The 17864-nt window shown below is 43.9% G+C and overlaps 1 protein-coding gene across 6 annotated transcripts in view; it reads right to left on the bottom strand.

Annotated features, from left to right (window-relative positions):
- Positions 1–17864, bottom strand: part of EPHA5 (EPH receptor A5) — a 196891-nt gene that overhangs the window by 144766 nt on the left and 34261 nt on the right. For all 6 annotated transcript variants that reach the window (XM_076336961.1, XM_076336955.1, XM_076336960.1 and 3 more), the window contains exon 3: positions 11124–11787. In XM_076336961.1, coding sequence (XP_076193076.1) covers positions 11124–11787 — 664 coding nt within the window. The remainder of the gene's footprint in view (positions 1–11123; positions 11788–17864) is intronic.

Genomic DNA, 17864 nt, shown 5'->3' with positions numbered 1-17864 from the left:
ACTGCTTTATATACCAAGGTCTGATCTAGCATAGTCTTATCTTGGAAAAAAAAAAAGGGGGGGGGGAAAAAAGCAGACTTTTTGGCTCTTTCCAAGCACCCTTCTGCCCTGGGAATTGCTGGGAGGCCACCAAACCAAACAGTACCCTACAATATTTTGGAAGGGCAGGGTCTGGCAGGGGGCACTGCGCCCCCATCTACCAGTGCACTTAACACACTACATTTCAGAGCCAGTGCATGACTCACCGCCTTCACCATCAGGATGACACAGCTCTTGTCAATGCCATTTGCCACACTCGGAGCTCAGTCAGTAACAGACACATACAATTATTTCACTTGTCCCCAAGCACCAGATTTCCAGCTGGCAGCCATCCCACACACCAGAGAGTGAAAACTCCACATAGCACACTAGCAAAAAAGCACCAAGATGTCTGACCTAACTGCTGAGTATTGTGTTACCGACGCATCCAGGAGTTGAGAGCCCAAAGACATCAACGATGAGGATGCCAAGTGCAGAGCAAGAGTCAGTTGAGCACACAGCACCGCAGCAGCAGCTTATAGAAGGCTTCCTATGATGCACCAAGTCCTGCAAGCAGGCTTGAAGGGCGGACATGCCATCTTAAACTGTAATAAGAGTGAAGAGCGACTCAAAACTTCTTCCCTACTCTTTTCATTGGAGCACAGCGCAGAAACACATGGATGAACTTTAGCCTGGGTCCCCCTGCACGAGATGAGAAAAAGACAACCACACAGAGCCAGAAACTCTCTGATATTTGGGAGGTTTGGAGGAGATGAGGATCAGACCATTTCCTGAGAAATAGGTCCGATCTGAGTTACATCAATTACTATGAACTGAATTTCTATCCTATAGGCTGTGCTCTGCTGGCAGTCAGTGCAACACTTAACAAAGATCTAGGCCAGGAAATCATTTAGTTGTTAAGAATATATTATAAAGGATTATCATCTCCCACCAAAATCAATGATAAAATCCCCACCGACTACAGAAATCACAAGATCACACTGCAACTCACTTCTGCCAGGAAACCTGCACCCAGATATATTAGTCCGGCAGCACTATGCTGCAGCAAGGACTCCAAGTGCTATTTCTGCCAGGCTTGCCAGCGCAGACACCAATAAGACAGTTTCTTTCTCTCTCTGGTACTAGCTAAACTCTCAATCTGGACTGAAATGCCTTTGCACATGAATGATCGATTAAGTGTCTCGCGCATAAGCTTGTCTCTGCATCTGCCTGTGTGGGCCTGCACCGCTCTGACTCAAGCCATGTCTGTAGGCATTACCCCCATCTAAATTCCCCGCTGCTGGCTTTGTCAGAGGATGCTACTGCTGTGACAACACGAGAGCAGGTCCTAGCTGCCATGACACTTCATTTGTCTGGGCCGCAGCATGCCTGGAAGGATGACTGCCCTGTTTTAGTGGAAGTATGCAAGACAATCAAAGCCAGCTAAGCAAACTAGTTTTGACATATTAAATCATGCTTGAACTGTGAGAGCAAAGAAAAATAATGTAAAAGCTCTTCTAAAAAAAAAAAAAAGGCTTTACAAATAAATAAATAATACAGGCCAGCCTATGGGCCAGACTTGTGCACAGGAAGGGGAGAAAAGCTTTTATCTGAGCCTGACTGAGGATTTTGGGCAGGCAGAGTGGGAAAAAGATTATTTTGCAAGACAGACGCCTGCCTTTTTCTGCAGAGGTTTGTAGCCATTTCCATGCATGTCACTTCTAGGAGTCGTCTCTTGCTGATCATCTGCTCTGGTACTGAAAGAGCATCAAGTGCTCGGGCAAAAAGCAGCCCCAAAACCAGGTAGGACAGGAAGAGTGAAATCCCATCTGTACGCTTACCCCTTACCAGCACACTCATATGCATGCAAAAGCCCTGAGCAACACCTGAGTTGTTACTGGAGGGTCCCATGACTGGTTTTGCCACAGTACTCTGTGAGCCTTCAGCCATTTTTACCTCAAATTCCCTCTGCAGACACTTTGCTCTAGAGGTTTCTTCCTGGAGAGATAATATTCAACCTGCTGCAAGACGACCATTGCAATGCAGGAAATCCCACCAGCACAGGGCATCCATGGACCTTGGCAATTAACCATGGCACCTCCCCATCATCCTGAACCCTTTCCTCCCTGCTGTGGATTTCTTCCAGTAATTAACATGCCCAATTGCCTTGGATTTATACTAAAACGCTGGCTCCTGTCCCAAGATCCCATCATCGCTGGCGCTTCTTGAACCTGCACAGAGCCCCGGCAGTGATGAAGTCCACGGTCCTGGATCTGTCACTGCCTGGGTTGCAGGCTATCTGCAAAGCAGCTCGGAGCTGGGAAGCGGCAACCCACAGGCTGCTTCCACCGAATACCAAATTAGCACATTCCCCACGCTCACAGGGAGCAGCTTTTCCTTTGGCTCCGCAGTAATTACAGAGCTTCCTTTCCAGGTAGCTTTCGAACGCAACACTGTGACCTGTCACCACTGCAGTGGGATGACTGTCCGACTCAGTGTAAGACCTCTAACGCATAATTTGGGGAATTAGTACCTTAGCAGAGCAACCCTTATGACCGCGCAGGAGGCAGCCATTTCACTCGGTGGATGGTAACCATGACTCCGGAGTTCAATAAAGATCATGTTGGCTCCCTAGGCAGGCTCGCTTTATTCAAATAATACTAGTCACACATGTGCAGAGGGACTGGAGAGTCTGCTGGGCCTGGGATGCTTTTTTATCTACACGCAAAGGGTCTGGTACTCAATAACGCTGAGACTTTGGCAGCGAAAGGGACCTTTGGGCAGAGATTAGCTCCTCAGCACAGCTTCCACACTAGGCAGAGGCTCCAGTTGACGTGAAAGTCCTGCTCAGAAAACGTACTTCCAGGCCAAACATTTGTTGTGGGTTTTTTTTTTAAAAGCGTCTAGTTGAGGTACAAAAGCAAGCCTTTTGCAAAGACAACTTCTGTTCAAATTCCAGCTCTAGAGGAACAGTAAGTTTGTTGTTACTTCCCAATGAATCCACCTGGAGATGAATGATCTTACAAGGGTTTTAGGTTAGTCTAAGACCATAAAAAGAGCACATAGGATCAAGTACAGCACTGACACCCAGAGCCCTGGTTCAGGCTCTAGCCTGTGGCTGGCACCGAACAACTCAGCCTCTGGCCCAAGACCGTCATTTGTTAAATGGGGAATAGTGACTCTGACCTCCTTCATAAAGTAGATCCTTCAAGATCCAACAGAGAAAAGCCCTTTGTATGACCTGGGAATGGTTTTAATAGTCTGTATTAACTATTTCTTTCCTCACACTGAAACAGTCATGTCTGAAGTTCCAGCGAAACTACTCACAAGCCACCCAAAGCCTACCATGAGGACTTGACTCAGGATACATCACCAAGTCTCACCACAACAATGAGTTACTTCCCAAGCCAGCACTGCCTCCCTGTTCCACGCTGGCCAGGCAAACCTGCCATGGGAGCTGAGCCCACCACCATCACCACCACAGTGGGCTGTGCAAGGATGCCAGGCTGAAGATGCAGATGAAGATGCTCTGCTGATGCATATCCTCTCTCCCACCCACCCTGCTGCCAGGAACGTAACCTCAGGCAGCGCAGGGAGGCATGCAGGCAGAGACAGCCTTGTTTCACCCCCCAACCAGTGGATTTGTCCTGATAATGCCACCGAGCTGCAGTTCTTAGAGCTTGGATTTTCAGGGGAAGGAGGGGATCTCCTTGGCCTTAACTTGATTGACTGTCATTTACAGTGAGTAGAAAGTTGTCATCTTAAATCCCAATTCTTCAAACTTTAGCTGTTTTAAGGCCATACATTTATAAAGATAAGACAGGTATATGAAAGTAATAAGGGACATCCACAAGCCTGGCATTGTCTCTTTTGCCTTTTTTTTTTTTTTTTTTAATCTGTTTTGGGTATACGGTTTGGGGTTTATACAACACCTAGACTTGCTCTTCAAGTTCGTTCCAGTATTAACAACCTCATAGCCACCCTGAGGGAAATCAAAAATGGAAGCACAGCAGTATCATGCTCAATACAACCCTAACCATGTGTTATTCGTGGATACCATCAGGTCTATACTAGATTAACTTCTTCAGTGATAGAAAATGAGCAAACTTCCAGCAAAATGAATGGGCATCTCTGTCTACATGAAGAGCAGATTCATCTCTTTCTGCAGACATCTGTGTTGCTGTCTCTTTGCTCTTATTGCAGCCTACTGAACACTTACCTTATACGGGATACAAGTTCATCCAGCTAAAGAAATGAAATAAAAAGTAAGCTGTGAATCTGTTCACACAAAGCACAATTGTAGCCTCCTTCTGTGGAGCCTGGATTTCAACCTCAGTGTTAACCCAAAGCAAGTTAAAATGGTCAAGATGTAAAGCATGCAGAGAGAAAAGCTTATTATTGAAATGTCAACACATCATTAACTACTGCTAAGTGTTTCTAAATGAGAAACACAAAACTGAAAACCTGAATTATGAAGAAAACGCAATAGTACAACTTCATTTTAATACCCCATATAAATTAGGTGGAATGAGGGTTCTAACAAACGAGGTCTGGCAGACCCTTGGCAGTTCCAGAGGTTGCAGCCACCCTTCTGCTAAAGATCACCATCCAGGGATAGTGCCCACATCTTATTTGCCCCCAGCCCAGGGCATCAAGACAAGCCCTCCTTTGGTCACATCAGCCTATGGGCAGACTATCCACTTCTGCAGGGCCAGCAGCAGCTTCCAGCAATGGGACAGAGTGGGCAGCTGGGGACAGTCATATCTTATATCAAGGCAATTAAATTCACTGCATTGCCAACCAGCATTCATGTACTTTATCCTTAGTATTTCTTCAGAGTCCTTAATTGTTTCTAAAAGCCACAATTAATAAGCGAGCTGTTTCCAAGCAATTCAAAGTCAAAGGGGGCAATCAAAGGAACCTAACGGCACCATGGCTAACACTCCTTTTCTCCTGCAACACCTCTCCCATCCCATTTAATTTAAGAAATTGCCTAAGCTACCAATGGATACCCTATATTCAAGAATGCTAAAACCAAAGTCAGTATTCAAGTAAATATCAGTTATCTAGGACCGGACTAAAAAGCATACCCTAAGATCTGCCCCAAAATATCTTATGGCTAAGAAGCAAGCATGACCTTCACAGTTTACACTTTCTGAGCTATTTCCAAACCTTATTTTATTTGCACTGCTCAATCTATACTTTGTGGGGGAATAAAGTACTCCTTAACTGTCCTTCTGGAAGGTGACTGCACAGCAGCCACACTGTAAAGAACAGTAAGGTTAAGTTGGTCAAAGTAATGGCCTAAAAGCATCGCTGCAGAGTAAGGTAAGATCTTCAGAGTCATTGGGGTTACAAGCATACAAGGTAGTACAGAAGGTTACAAGTCATTAGCAAAGCACGATATATTGTGCATAAACGGATACCATGCCTCCTATAATGAAAGCAAATACACATGCAAAATAAAACAGAGAGTAATATTTAATCAATCCTGTTGCAACACAGTTTTGATCTGTGGAAAACATTTCCCTGCTCTTGTTAATTATTTCAGCTGCAGAACAAAACACCTAAATATACACGCACGCATCTCTCTACAGAATAAAACCCATTCCCCCTCCAGTGACAACTGCCTTTTGCTGAAATGTAGCATTCAAGTGATTTTCTTTACATTTGAAAAGATAATACACACTGCGTGGCCAAAAATCTAGCTATTCTGACACTGGTAGGTTTTGTGCCTAATTAAAATTAACTAGGCACTTCAGCTCATAATTATATAAACACCTACCATGCTATACTCCCAGCCAATTTGGTTTTAATCAGAAAAATGCACAAGAAGTATGAATGATGGGCAAAGAACTCCCTGGAGGGGCAACTGTATTTCCAAATTCAGTATTCTCCATACACTGAATATTTTCATCAATGTTTTTCTTGCCATGTAATCACCTCCCAGTAGAAAAATTAAAAAGATTTTTTTATATATATCCCTGGACTTTGCTTGCTTTCCACTCCACCACAAGGGTAAAAGCACACTTGCCTTATTCACTTGAGTCCCAGCTGGGAAGTCTCCCAGAAGACAGGCAGGATTTAGCAGTACACTGTCTTTCTAGCATCCATAACATGGAGTTGAGATTGAGAATTCAACCAACCTGAGGTGGAGTGGCACGCAAGGAAGTCATGGAGGGGGTTGAAGAAAAGTTGCCCCCCTCCTGCACCTACATCAGATGCAAAAACAGAAACACTGGCTGCTTTGGAGCAAAAGACCAAGCTCCAAAATAAGGTTACCTGTGCAGCAGCACGTTTCCATTTCCTAGATATAAGGGGACAGGGAAGGCAACAGCTGAGCTGCAGCACTGCATCACCTGAGGAAACCACACACAGCGAGTTTGTTAAAAATACAGGTTTTTTTAATTGTGGTATCAACTATGTGTTTCACTCACAAGTCAGGCCTCTGGGATAGCTGCTGTGCAGACACAGAAACAATAGTCATCAAGAGTGCCATCACCACCTTTGCAAGCCCTCAGTTGGCTCCCAACCCTCCAGGGATGGGAGGCAACTCCAACCACTCCAGCAGGGTGCCTTCTGCTACCCACCAGCGGAGGGTCACTACCTCTGCCTGCCTGCTCCTGCACAGCTGCAAAAGAACAATTGCCTCAGAATATCCTTCCAATAGCTGATCAACAGGGGGGCAATCACCACTCTGGGAAAGTGCCTTCAAACGTCTGCACTGATTGCACTGCTCTCAGAGGAAGATGAGTAATTCTGCTTCGCCCCCAATCAGCCAGCAACAAAATCACCCGAGAACTGATTCGGCAGGTAAACTTCTGATCTACTTAAGCTAGCTACCTATGTCAATTAGTTTTAATTACATCCAGAATAAAAGACCTGCGAACATGAGGTTTTTCTGCAGCCTTTGTTTTCTGTAAGAAATTCTCATTTCTCTTTGCAAGAGCTCAGCTGAATCGCAACACAAGTAATGAACAATCAGCAAAAATAAATATTGTTTTGTAAATGCATTGAGGTATGTTCAAAGTTGATTAAGAGAAGAATAATCAAACAAACATCAATATTTAAGACAGCAGAAGAGCTTGAACATTCTAGAGTTGTTTTACAAAAAAAATATCCAAGTATTTCCTCTGGCAGCAATTCCTTCCTAAAACCAGAAAACCATACCCCAACCCATACTCCCTCCAGCCCTCAGTTTCAAAGTTCTTCCTCAGAAGGCAAGGGTGAAGAAAGATTTCACTGAGGTTTCCTCCATTATTTTGTCCACCTCTAACATCTGTAATCTTGTCCATACCTTGTAGCTGGCTAAAACAAGCTGTACCTTTGATGTCTCTTCAAGTAGCAGCATGCACTAATTCTTCAAAAGGAGAGCCTCACGACCTCCTGAACTCATTACTCGCCTTTTCAGCTTGGCTCTCATTCAGTGCCGTTTTTCTTTTTTATTTACTCAAATATTTAATTAATTTGTGATTCCAGTGGAGGAAGAAGGAAAGCATAGACTGGGGCAGGTAAGAAACTGTTTGGCCAAACCCCTAAATGGGTAAAAGACTTCAGTGGTGCTACATCAAGTTTTACAGCATTTTAAGATCCGGCCCTCAACTTTGGTTGAGCACTGTCTACTGAGGAGGAGACCACCATTAGGAGACTTGAAATTGGCCAAACAGACTTGAAACTGGGCATTTTCCAGCTAGTGAAAGTGCTCAGGCACATTTCCTCAAGGACCCGTTCAGACAGCACCAGCTGAACCGAGGCAAAACCAATAACTATCAGTCCTTTAGCGGCACCAAATCACCACCCTGGAAACCAGCATAGAAATTCACAAAGCAACTGCTTTCATTTCTCTTATTAACTAGTACAGCAATTTATTCTTGTGAATAATGAACCTTAACACTGGTCCTTTATAAATATGTCCCAAAACAGTCACAATTTACTTCTAGCTGTCCCATAGCAGTTGCTGATAAATGGGCCATGTTGCCAAAGGAGGTGTAAAAATCCAAGTAGTTTGGGTTCTTTACAGTAACTACTACCTAGCTGCCTATATTAATTGAGAGAGCAAGCACATTATATAAGGAGATTAGACCATGTCATATTTACAACCTCAGTGTCCCCAGTGAGAGAAATTGCTCAGCTGTTACCATCAGTGCCTTCTTCAAACAGGAACCCTGCTGACAAGATGATGAATTCAGAACATCGTTGCCAATTAATGATTTGTAGGCAGAAGGGATTTCAATAGTTCCCATATGTTTGTGAGGGTGGCTGGGATTTACACCACCTCTAATAAGAGAGTGTAGTCTGCTCTGTTCAGACATGACACCAGAGCTTGGAAAATGTCATCTTTGCAGGAGAAATTTTAATAAACAAAGCCAGGCTCTTCTGGGTTGAAAATGTTTCCCAAAGCATGGTCACTAATAACCTGCTTATGCCTAAGTGAAAGCAAGCAGGGAAACCACTCGCAAGATGCACCTAAGTGATTTACAAACCAAAGGTCAGAAGTTATTTAGGTGTTTGTCAAAGCTACACCGCAGAGTGCCAAGGCCATCATTGTGTCAGCCAGGAGCATGGAATGCATTTCCTAAACACCAGTCAGGCTGTGAAAAAACAAAACAAAAGGCATCTACAACCGCAAAGGACCTTTCTTGGTGTTACTTTTCTGCTTATGGGCTGCAAAGTTTAACTTTACTGACCTAGAAAAAAAATCTCATCCTTGTGAATATAACAATATCCAAACCAGAAAGCATTTTACTCACACAGGATATCAGCGTGAACTCCATACACACTGAATGCAGACCTCCTGAATGGCCTAAGGCTGAATGTCTCCTATCGACTGAGCATCTCGGAGCCAACCAGCAGGAAACGCTTGGCACGATGACCTGGGTTAAACACAGGACATCCAAATGGGGCCCTCAAACAGACTTTGCCGTAGGCACTCGGAGCACATCATCCCATTGATTTGCTGATGGAATTTAGGGCTTTCCTACAAATTAGAATTATGGGCTTTAACAGATCTAGAGCAATTAAAGTGATAAACTCCTGCCGAGGGTGCAGACTGTAGGTAAAGCGTAAGAGTAGTTTATGTGGGTATGCCTTATGACAGAAGGGCAAGGGTACATCGCCAGAAAGCATCTTTACACTTCCAAACTATGATCACAGTCCTTCCCAACAGTCATAAATTGCGGGGCTGGACACTGTCCTCTCAACTGACTAAGAAAAATAAATTTAAAAAAACAACCCACACTCCAAAGTGGAAAGCAGAACCTCAAATCACTAAGGTCTTCTGAAAGCACACCCCAGATTGCTATCTCAGCACTACCAAAGATCCAACGGCTCTACAGGCACAGTAGGCTCTTCAAAGATAGTCTCAGGTTTCTAGTTTAAACCAGTCCAGTATTTTGGTTTAGGTTTTTTTGGTGGTTTGGTTTTTGTTTGTTTTTGAGATCTTTGAGTGCTTTGAGATATCCCATGCCGCTCATGCAGCGTGGGAGGCCAGGATTTGAAAGGTGACTAATGGATGTACCCCTTTCCTCCAAAAATTCCTACAGGTGACTGAAGTCAGTGTCTAGACATAGCACCCAAGCAGTGCACATTATTTTGGGACAGAGTATTTTTAGCCATAATGAAGCAGATCCTTGCTGATCTATCTGACCCACATCATCCCTCATCTGTGACAGTCTAGCTTTCCTCCGCTTGGGCTAATGTTGATCTTAGCTCCCCTTGTGCAGTATCAAACATCAAGTCCGATGCTTTTTCCCTCCTAAACAGAAGTATCTTTATAGGCACAGGAAAAGCAAAACCAAGTCAGATTTTGCTGTATTGACTACATCTGCAGAAAAAGGAGACTATTCTGGTCAAAAAGCACATTCCACATGCTGTTTACTAGAGGCTTCTCCAAAAACAAACATACCTACATTTTCTCTCCAAGTCAACCCTTAAAGAGACTTGAACTATGTAATCTTCACAGGCACAGTGTGTGACCAAGGACTAAAGGATCAAGGCCACAGTTTGCTTTGGATATGCACTGATCTATCCTTCGCACCAACATTACAAACACCAGTAACAAGTCTCTGGAGCGAGGTGAAAATAAAATGCAACACTGCCTTCGGTTGGAGCAGAATCCCTCTGCTTTCCCCACAGGTTATCTACTACTGAGTGGCTGCAAGTACAAGGCAATTAAGATGGGAGTGATGACCAGCAAAAAAGCAAACCGCATTGAAATCTTCTTTTCTTTCCCCTTCTCTTTTATGTCCGAATAGGTTTTAGGCTACCTGTTATATATTTACAATGGAAGGGCAATTTTGTAAACGAGCATATAATACAGCAAACCATAAAATGAGATAATAGACTCTTAGAGTATGTTGCACTTCTTCAAAAGTATTCTTTTTTAGGTCTTGAGCTTCAGATACCTTAGATCTCTTGCATAAGGCCCCTGATGATTGAGGAGACCTATGCTGACCAGCAACTCAGGAACCTCAGCCAGCTACTTGTGTGAAAACATATGGAAGCATTTTTATCAGTGGGCTTTAAGTTTAACTCTGAACAGCTGAGCAGCTTTGTATTAAGCTATTTACCAGAGGAAAATCAATCAGCTCACACCACATCAAATTAAACCCCCCCCCCCCCCCATAGAGTGATAAAGAGAGAAAAACATACTCCTTTAAATACAAAAACAAAACACATTTTGCATAGGGAGATTAACTTCAAACATTCCCTGGTACAGTCCAGAAAAAAGAAACCAAGCTACTAAAATTTGTAAGGAAACCCAGATATTGAGGAAAAATAATGTAAAGCTTTAAATAACAGATAAGATTGCAATCGCCTCATGGACCCAACAGTACAGTGCTCCAAAGGTAATAGTGGCATGCCAGATTCTCCTTGTCCACAGCCCTGTAAGCACCGGAAGGACCTGTACATAGGTGTCAAGTCCCACTACATCCAGCCAAGGCCTCTCTTCATGCTGTCACAGTCATTCAAAGGACTCAGTGGAAGTGAGAACCTGACCCACCATTGTCAACTCAACCAGGCATGAAGGACACGGAAGAGAAGAAAGCCAAGACCGCACATCACCTCAGCAGCCTCAGCACAGCACCCTCCCTGCAGACCCTTACCTTGGCAGGTATTGTTCTTCTCCTCGTACCCTGCCTTGCACAAGCACTTCCCGATGGGCACCAGCCATTCCCCCTCAGCACTGCAGTGCATCTTCGGCGCCTCGTCAGTCACCGAGTGGTTGACACAGACGCCCGATACCTCTAGCAGCTGTGAGGAATCTGCTCCCGTGATGGTGTCAGGAAAGCGGGCCAGGTTGCGGATCACCGATGGGCATTTCTTATAGTACACGCGCACAGAGACCAGGGCGATGCAGGCACCCACATCCTGGAAGGCGAGGTAAAACCCCTTTTTCGTTAGGGGCCCGACATCTCTCACCTCTGTGTTTAGCTTCATAACTCTGTCGCCGAGGTCTAACTCTGTGAAGCTCTCATCAGCAGCGATGGTATCAATCTTGATGTACTGGTTTTCTTTGATGTTCCTCCCATCTTCATCATCTGATTCGAAGTAATACATGTTAAAAGTCTCTTTGCAAGTCCCAAGTCCTCCTGGAAGGCTGTTACAGTCCCTCAGGGTGAATTTGAGCTCAATGAAGATGCGGGACGCCCCTTCATTAGAGATCCAGCTGGTCAGAAGCCAGTTGTTCTGATTCTGTTCCATTACCTTGCATACTTGGTATGTGTGTATCGGAGCATAGTTTTCATCCACCTCACCGATTTCTTCCCACTGTATAAAAAAGAAAAGTATTACTTTTTTAAAAAGTTCCAGCTCCCGCAAAATCTTAGCTTTGCCATCTAAGAGCACCTTGGGCTTCAGAGGTTCAGGAGGACTTTTAGGAGGAAAAAATGTTTTAAATGGCAGTTTTCCATACTGAAGGCTTGATACATTCCTGATAAAGTCAGATAAAAGACCCTTTAGAAATATAAAAGGATGCTAGTTAAGACCTTTTGTTTCAGGCATTTCAGAAGTGGAAAAACATACTGCTGGGTTTGTCCACTAGTACTTTGTTAGGGAGAAATAAAAGCAGATGGGGCCACAAGTTGGCCTTTTCCAGTGCATCCACATAGGAGGGGGGGAAAAAAAAAAAAAGCTATTTACAGTCCATTTGTCCCCGCTCCCCCAGGCTCCTTTCTACCACATCCTCAAGTCACTGCCCAACGCAATGAGGATGACCACATTTCTCCAAGCTATTCTCCCCCACCAAACAGCCTGCCAGAAAATCAGCAGAGTGATATACAAAATAACGGGCCTTTGCTCTCCCTAGGTGTGCTAGTCAGAGGAGTTCCTGCTCATGCAAAGAGAACATTACTTCCAATGGCAGCAACAAGTGGCATGAAAACATAACCTGATGCTACAGTCCAAAATGAGTTATAAATACCACCAGCAGAAAAGCATTTCCTCTCCTCCCTGACCTGGGATGTGAAAGTGGGGGCTTCTGCAATTTCAGCAAGACATGCCTGCCACAACGCGCAGTTCACATGTACCACCAGTATTCCGAGTGAGGAATGTAACCTGAGGACATTTTTGTCATGCTAAGCAGTATTTTCATTTCTAAACAGGCCATGACCCTACTGTGATTAACATGTACTTGTCACTTTGCCCTTCCTGGTAGCGCCAGAGTTAGCTAGAGATATGCCTGCAGTGAAAGCTAGGCAGATCTCTGCAGGATTCATGCCTAACTTTGAGGAGAGGCAATTAACAATTACGAAGAGTAGAGCCATTGAGAAACACACAGGAAAAGCATGGAAGATAGCACAAATCTGCAGCTAGCTTCTCTACGTTCCAGTAAATAGGGTGGGTTTAAATACATGAAATTAAAAAGCAGAAAAGCACCATTCTTCAACTACTGTGGTTAATTTAAGCATTAAATATGCTGTACATATATACTTCCAAGTGGATTTGTTTAACATGACACTATATAAATGCGAAGTCTTATTTTTATCATAGTGGCAATTCTCCATTTGATGAAACAGAAGGGTATCCCTCCACTCCCCCTGACCCAGGCAGAGGTCCCCACCGAATCAGCCCAAGGGACAGGTGAGCACATCCCAATATAGCCCAGGAAAGACCTTAATGACTTTTTCTGGCTGAAGGTCAGAGGATCACTCAAACAATCACACACATCAACCAGCAGATATGGAGAAGTGTTAACCTCCAGCAGGAGGTGGTAAAAAGCATTTGAGGGCTGGAAATTGCTCAGACCAGCTTTAGCAAGTGGGGATGTGTATGGATGGCCACAAGGTACACAGTATAACTCTGTACAACATTAGGGAGCATCTAATGTGTATTTCTTTCAGAGAACTGACACGTGCACTGACTGTGATGTTGCAGTAATATCATTAGTGACCTAACTTGAAGGCGTATCGAAAAACATCACTTCTCTTTTTTAATACTTGCCAGATCAATTTTCAAAGACCCAACCATCATGCTCTCCAGAGTTAAAAAATTAAGCTCATTTCCATCGCTGCTCCAGGAGTTGTGTTAGTGGGAGCAAGTATAAGAAAGCTCATTTGTTCAAAAACTAAATCCAGTGATTCTAATGGTTGCTTTCATGCACTGAGAGCACTAAACACCATGAGGAGGAAGGTCCAAGCATAAATACATCAACTGAGCTAGAATGTAATCTCAGCTGCAAGAAATGCCACATGACCTAGCATCTCAGTCTTCAGGATGTGCTGCATTTCCAGCACCGCACCCAAATCAGAGCAAGTCCTGCCATCACCACCTGCCATCAAACCTAAAGCAATCATCAGAGAGCAAGAGGAAGGGGAGGTGCTAATGAGCTAAGGCTGCTTATCTCTGTATAATCCTCAAGGGAAAGCCAACCAGATTTTATCAGAGCAGCCACTATTGTGCAAAATCTCTGCTCTGTCATGTAATCCCACCTTCTTCTCGCGTATCTGCATGTAGGAGTGCACCATTTCTCTCTCTTCAGCAGGGTCTGCCTCTCCCCAGAGACTGCAGGCAGCCTGCCACCCTTCTGCTTTTACATCCCTCCCCAAGAAGGGGATGGGGTAAGAGCCCCTGCACCTTCTGCCTGGTCCCAGCTTCCTAATCACTACAGACCTCAAACAAGTATTTCAACCAACAAGGAATACAAACTAGAGGATGAAATGCAGCGCCTTATGGTTAATGAAAAAGAAAACTCACCACATTAAAGAGACGGCATCTAGCTGAAAATATTGGCATAAAAAAAATTAAGTACAACTAAAAAATTGTGTAATATTATAATTCCTCTCCACAGCACATATTTTTGAGATATAAATCAACCCCATCCGCAGGATTAAAACAAAAATACAACCATTAATTTGGTGCTAAATGTTTTCTCTACTTTAATAGCCTTTATCTTTAATAGCCCTAAGAAGGAAAACACAAATGCATTTCAATGGCCTGATGTTAAATCATTTATAGAAGACCTATTTCTGAAACAGAAATTTCTAGTACTCTACTGCTGGTGAGTTAACAGAAGCTCAAGACTGCACTCAGCTCCATCAATAGGAAGCGCGCAATTCATGCAGGCTGTCTGCCTATGGAAAGGCCAAAGATATCACACATCTAACTAAAAATATAAGAGCTAAAAAAGCATTCAGTGGAGCGGCCCTGGGTTAAACAATTTTAAAACACATTCACCAGCTGCCTGCTACTCAGGCTTGTTTCTAATCTCCAGGACCACAATTTGGTACCGCAGCACAGCAAAAGGCTGCTGCCCCAAAACCAAATACTGACAGCAGGGGTGAAAATTTCAGAGCTTTTGTTTATTTGGTTTTGGGGGGGTTTCTGCAAGGACAGTTTTTGTTACTGTTTTCAGTAACTCATTCTCTTTAGCAGCCACTAAAGGTGTTGTGGAAATCTCAAGCCTCTTTACTAATTCCACACACCCTAGCACTGCTGAAAGAGAAATTGGGCATTTCGCAAAATCCTAGCGAGTCTTAAGAGGGAAAGGGAGCTTAAGAGCATTAAGCAAAGGGATTCCTAACACTTACCTGGAACCTTCCCAGCAAGACTCTCTCCCTCCAAGGACTGTGCAACCTGCCTCTGTTCCCACTACCTATTTCACAGGTTCCCTGGTACAAGAAGCCTCATCCTCTCCCATTTCATTTTCCACCCCACCACGTGGAGCTCTGCAACATATGCATGTTAATTTAGGTATCTGCTGGCACAAAGATGTAAAATTGGAAAAGGATTTATGCATTTTCACCTTTTTTTCTTTTGGAGAAAGGCAAGCCTGGCACAGATCTCGGATCCCAGGCTTTGAATGTGTGGAAGCATCTGAGATACTCCACACGCTTTGCCCACAGACAGAGGAGGTTAATTTTACCTCAAAACCCTGCTGTCAAACCCAGCACGAGCACAAACTGGTGCAGAGGAGAGCACGGCATGGGGCTATGCAATCCCTATGCCAAATTAAAAGGGGAGACCTGCCGCCCCTTCCAGAAGGGCAGACCAGCCCGGCATTCAGCTCTGTGCTATTTATCCTGCCTTTCATCCTGGCAATATTTGGGCATTCTCTTCGATTTCCTTTTATGCATCTGATGTTAAGACCTGGCTGCCAATCAATAGCCTCCAGCTCAGCTTCCACACACATGTTCCCTCCCGCTACTCAACTTTATCTCACAACCTGCTCCTTCCTTCCTTTTGCCGCTTTCCTCACATCACAAAACCCAAAAACGTGGGTTTTTTGTTTTTTTTTTTTAGATGCCTGCCAGCTTTCCACCTGCTATCCTATTACAAAGTTAGAGCAAATAAGAAGCAGACTTTCCTCTGTGCAGTTTCAATGACTTCAGTGAGGTCACATAAGGCTAAATCTCTAGTGAAAGCCAGGCAGAGCAGCACGCATCTTTTTTTCTGCACTGCAGAAGGTTTTGCAGGGCTGTGCTAGCTGTAAAATAAGGCCGCCGGTGTCACCATCTTGCCTGTTGTAAAACACCACTTACAGACACACCAGTCCCAAAACTCAACTACTTCAAAGCCTGCCACCAATATTGCCAGTTTTATCAATATGCCCTGCGATGCACGGCATTGCTCAGATTTTCAGCTCTGGAGCCATATGACTCTGGAGAGTCTTTGTTTTGCTGGGGGTGTTTCAGTCTTCATTAGAAGAAAAAGGGTTTTGCTTGCTCAAAGAACAAGAACACAAAATAGCAAGCACCCAAAAGTCACCTTATTTGTAGCCCCCTCTAAAGTGATGCTGACCTCCTGACTGGCAGGAGCAAAACAGTTCTGTTTTGAACGCTGGCATTGGCAAGAGGTATATGTATAACCTATATGACCAGCACTTGGGAAGCCTGGTCCCCTCTCACAGCGAGGGACAATGATCCAAACCACTCTCAAGCAGAAGGAAAATGCAGTAACCTGACACAATGCTGCAAGTTTGCAAGTCTGCTCTTCCTGATGGAGGAGCAGTGCCAGGAGCAGAGCGGAGACATGGCAAGCAGCTCAAGATCTACAGGATAAACGGTGCCCACTACATGCCACCTCCAGACAGAATAGAAGGCAAAATGGCTTTGCCCCGCTCTCTTCCACCGCTGCCAGGTCACTGGATCCTGTTTTAAACAGAGCTCTTAGGCAACAATTTTTAAGTATTTGTGCCAGTGTGACAACTCAGGCTTAAAGTTCAAATTCTGCTTTGGGGCAGGATGCTTGCTCACTGGGACAGCCCCGCAGCATCCCCCCTCCTGCCCTACACCAACCAGACAGTGGAAGGACACCAACCACAGCCGCGTGACTTTTTCCAGTAAATCACAAATTTGAAATAAAAATAATCAGGAAACCAAAGCAATTAATGTACTTGGATCAAGTTAGGAGAAGAGGGGAGGGAGCAAAAACAAACAAACAAATCAGTAAAGGGGAAAACAGTGATTTTGACAGCCTCCCAAACCATGTGTTTACCATCTTCTCTTCCTGAATTTAAACAAAATACAGGGCAGGAAAAAAATAAATTAATATGAAAACTGTTCTAGAGTAACCCAAACTATTTCTTTCAACCTCAGCCACACTTTTTTTTAATTTCAGCTACCAAAACAACAAAAAAACTTACTACTTGTACAGACAAACTTTTCTTTTCCAATACCAACATCGACTTTTATAATGCAAAAGGTGAAGAGATTCCTACGCAGCCCCAGCCTGTTTTGGGGGGGTTTGGAGCTCATTTTAAGGGCAGGAGCCAGTGTCAAAAGGAAACTGCAGTAAGTTCAATACAAAAAATACTCGTCCCAGTGTTTATTAAAACCTTTAAATACCAGAAGCAGTTGTAACCACCCAGGATCTTACCATTTCCATACATCTGATACTCCCCCCCACCCAAGGCTCAAGCCTCATTTGGATGGCAATTTTACAACCGAGACATTTATACATACAGACATATATTCCTACTGACAGCAGTTACTAGTCAAGCAAAAAACATAATGGATAACAGACAGAGGATAGAGAGGATCTGATTAATCTCCCTACTCAGGCAGAAATCTGGTCTAATGAAATTAATTTTAAAAGCTGAGTTTCCAAAGAAGGAACTTAACATTTTCTGGTGGTTTGGCACATTCCCCTCAATTTGTCCAAGTAGGAAAATTAAAAAAAAACCCAAGATTACCACAACTTTTGGGCTACACTTCTCATTTTACTACTGGATTGCAGTTTTCTGCTGTTTTTCATAATGCCACTCTACTCTGGTCACTAAGCTGCACAGTCTGGTTAACACACTGCCTCAGAATATCCTGAAGTTAATTACCTGAAGTAAACGTGAGTTTCCTCACTCATTACAAGAGATTTCCCAGCCAGAAGCTAAGGATCATTTTTCATAAACTAAA

The sequence above is a fragment of the Aptenodytes patagonicus genome, chromosome 4 (assembly GCF_965638725.1).
Source record: "Aptenodytes patagonicus chromosome 4, bAptPat1.pri.cur, whole genome shotgun sequence".
Lineage (NCBI taxonomy): Eukaryota > Metazoa > Chordata > Aves > Sphenisciformes > Spheniscidae > Aptenodytes > Aptenodytes patagonicus.
The sequence above is the reverse complement of the archived record's forward strand: the minus strand, read 5'-3'. Positions and strand labels throughout refer to the sequence as shown.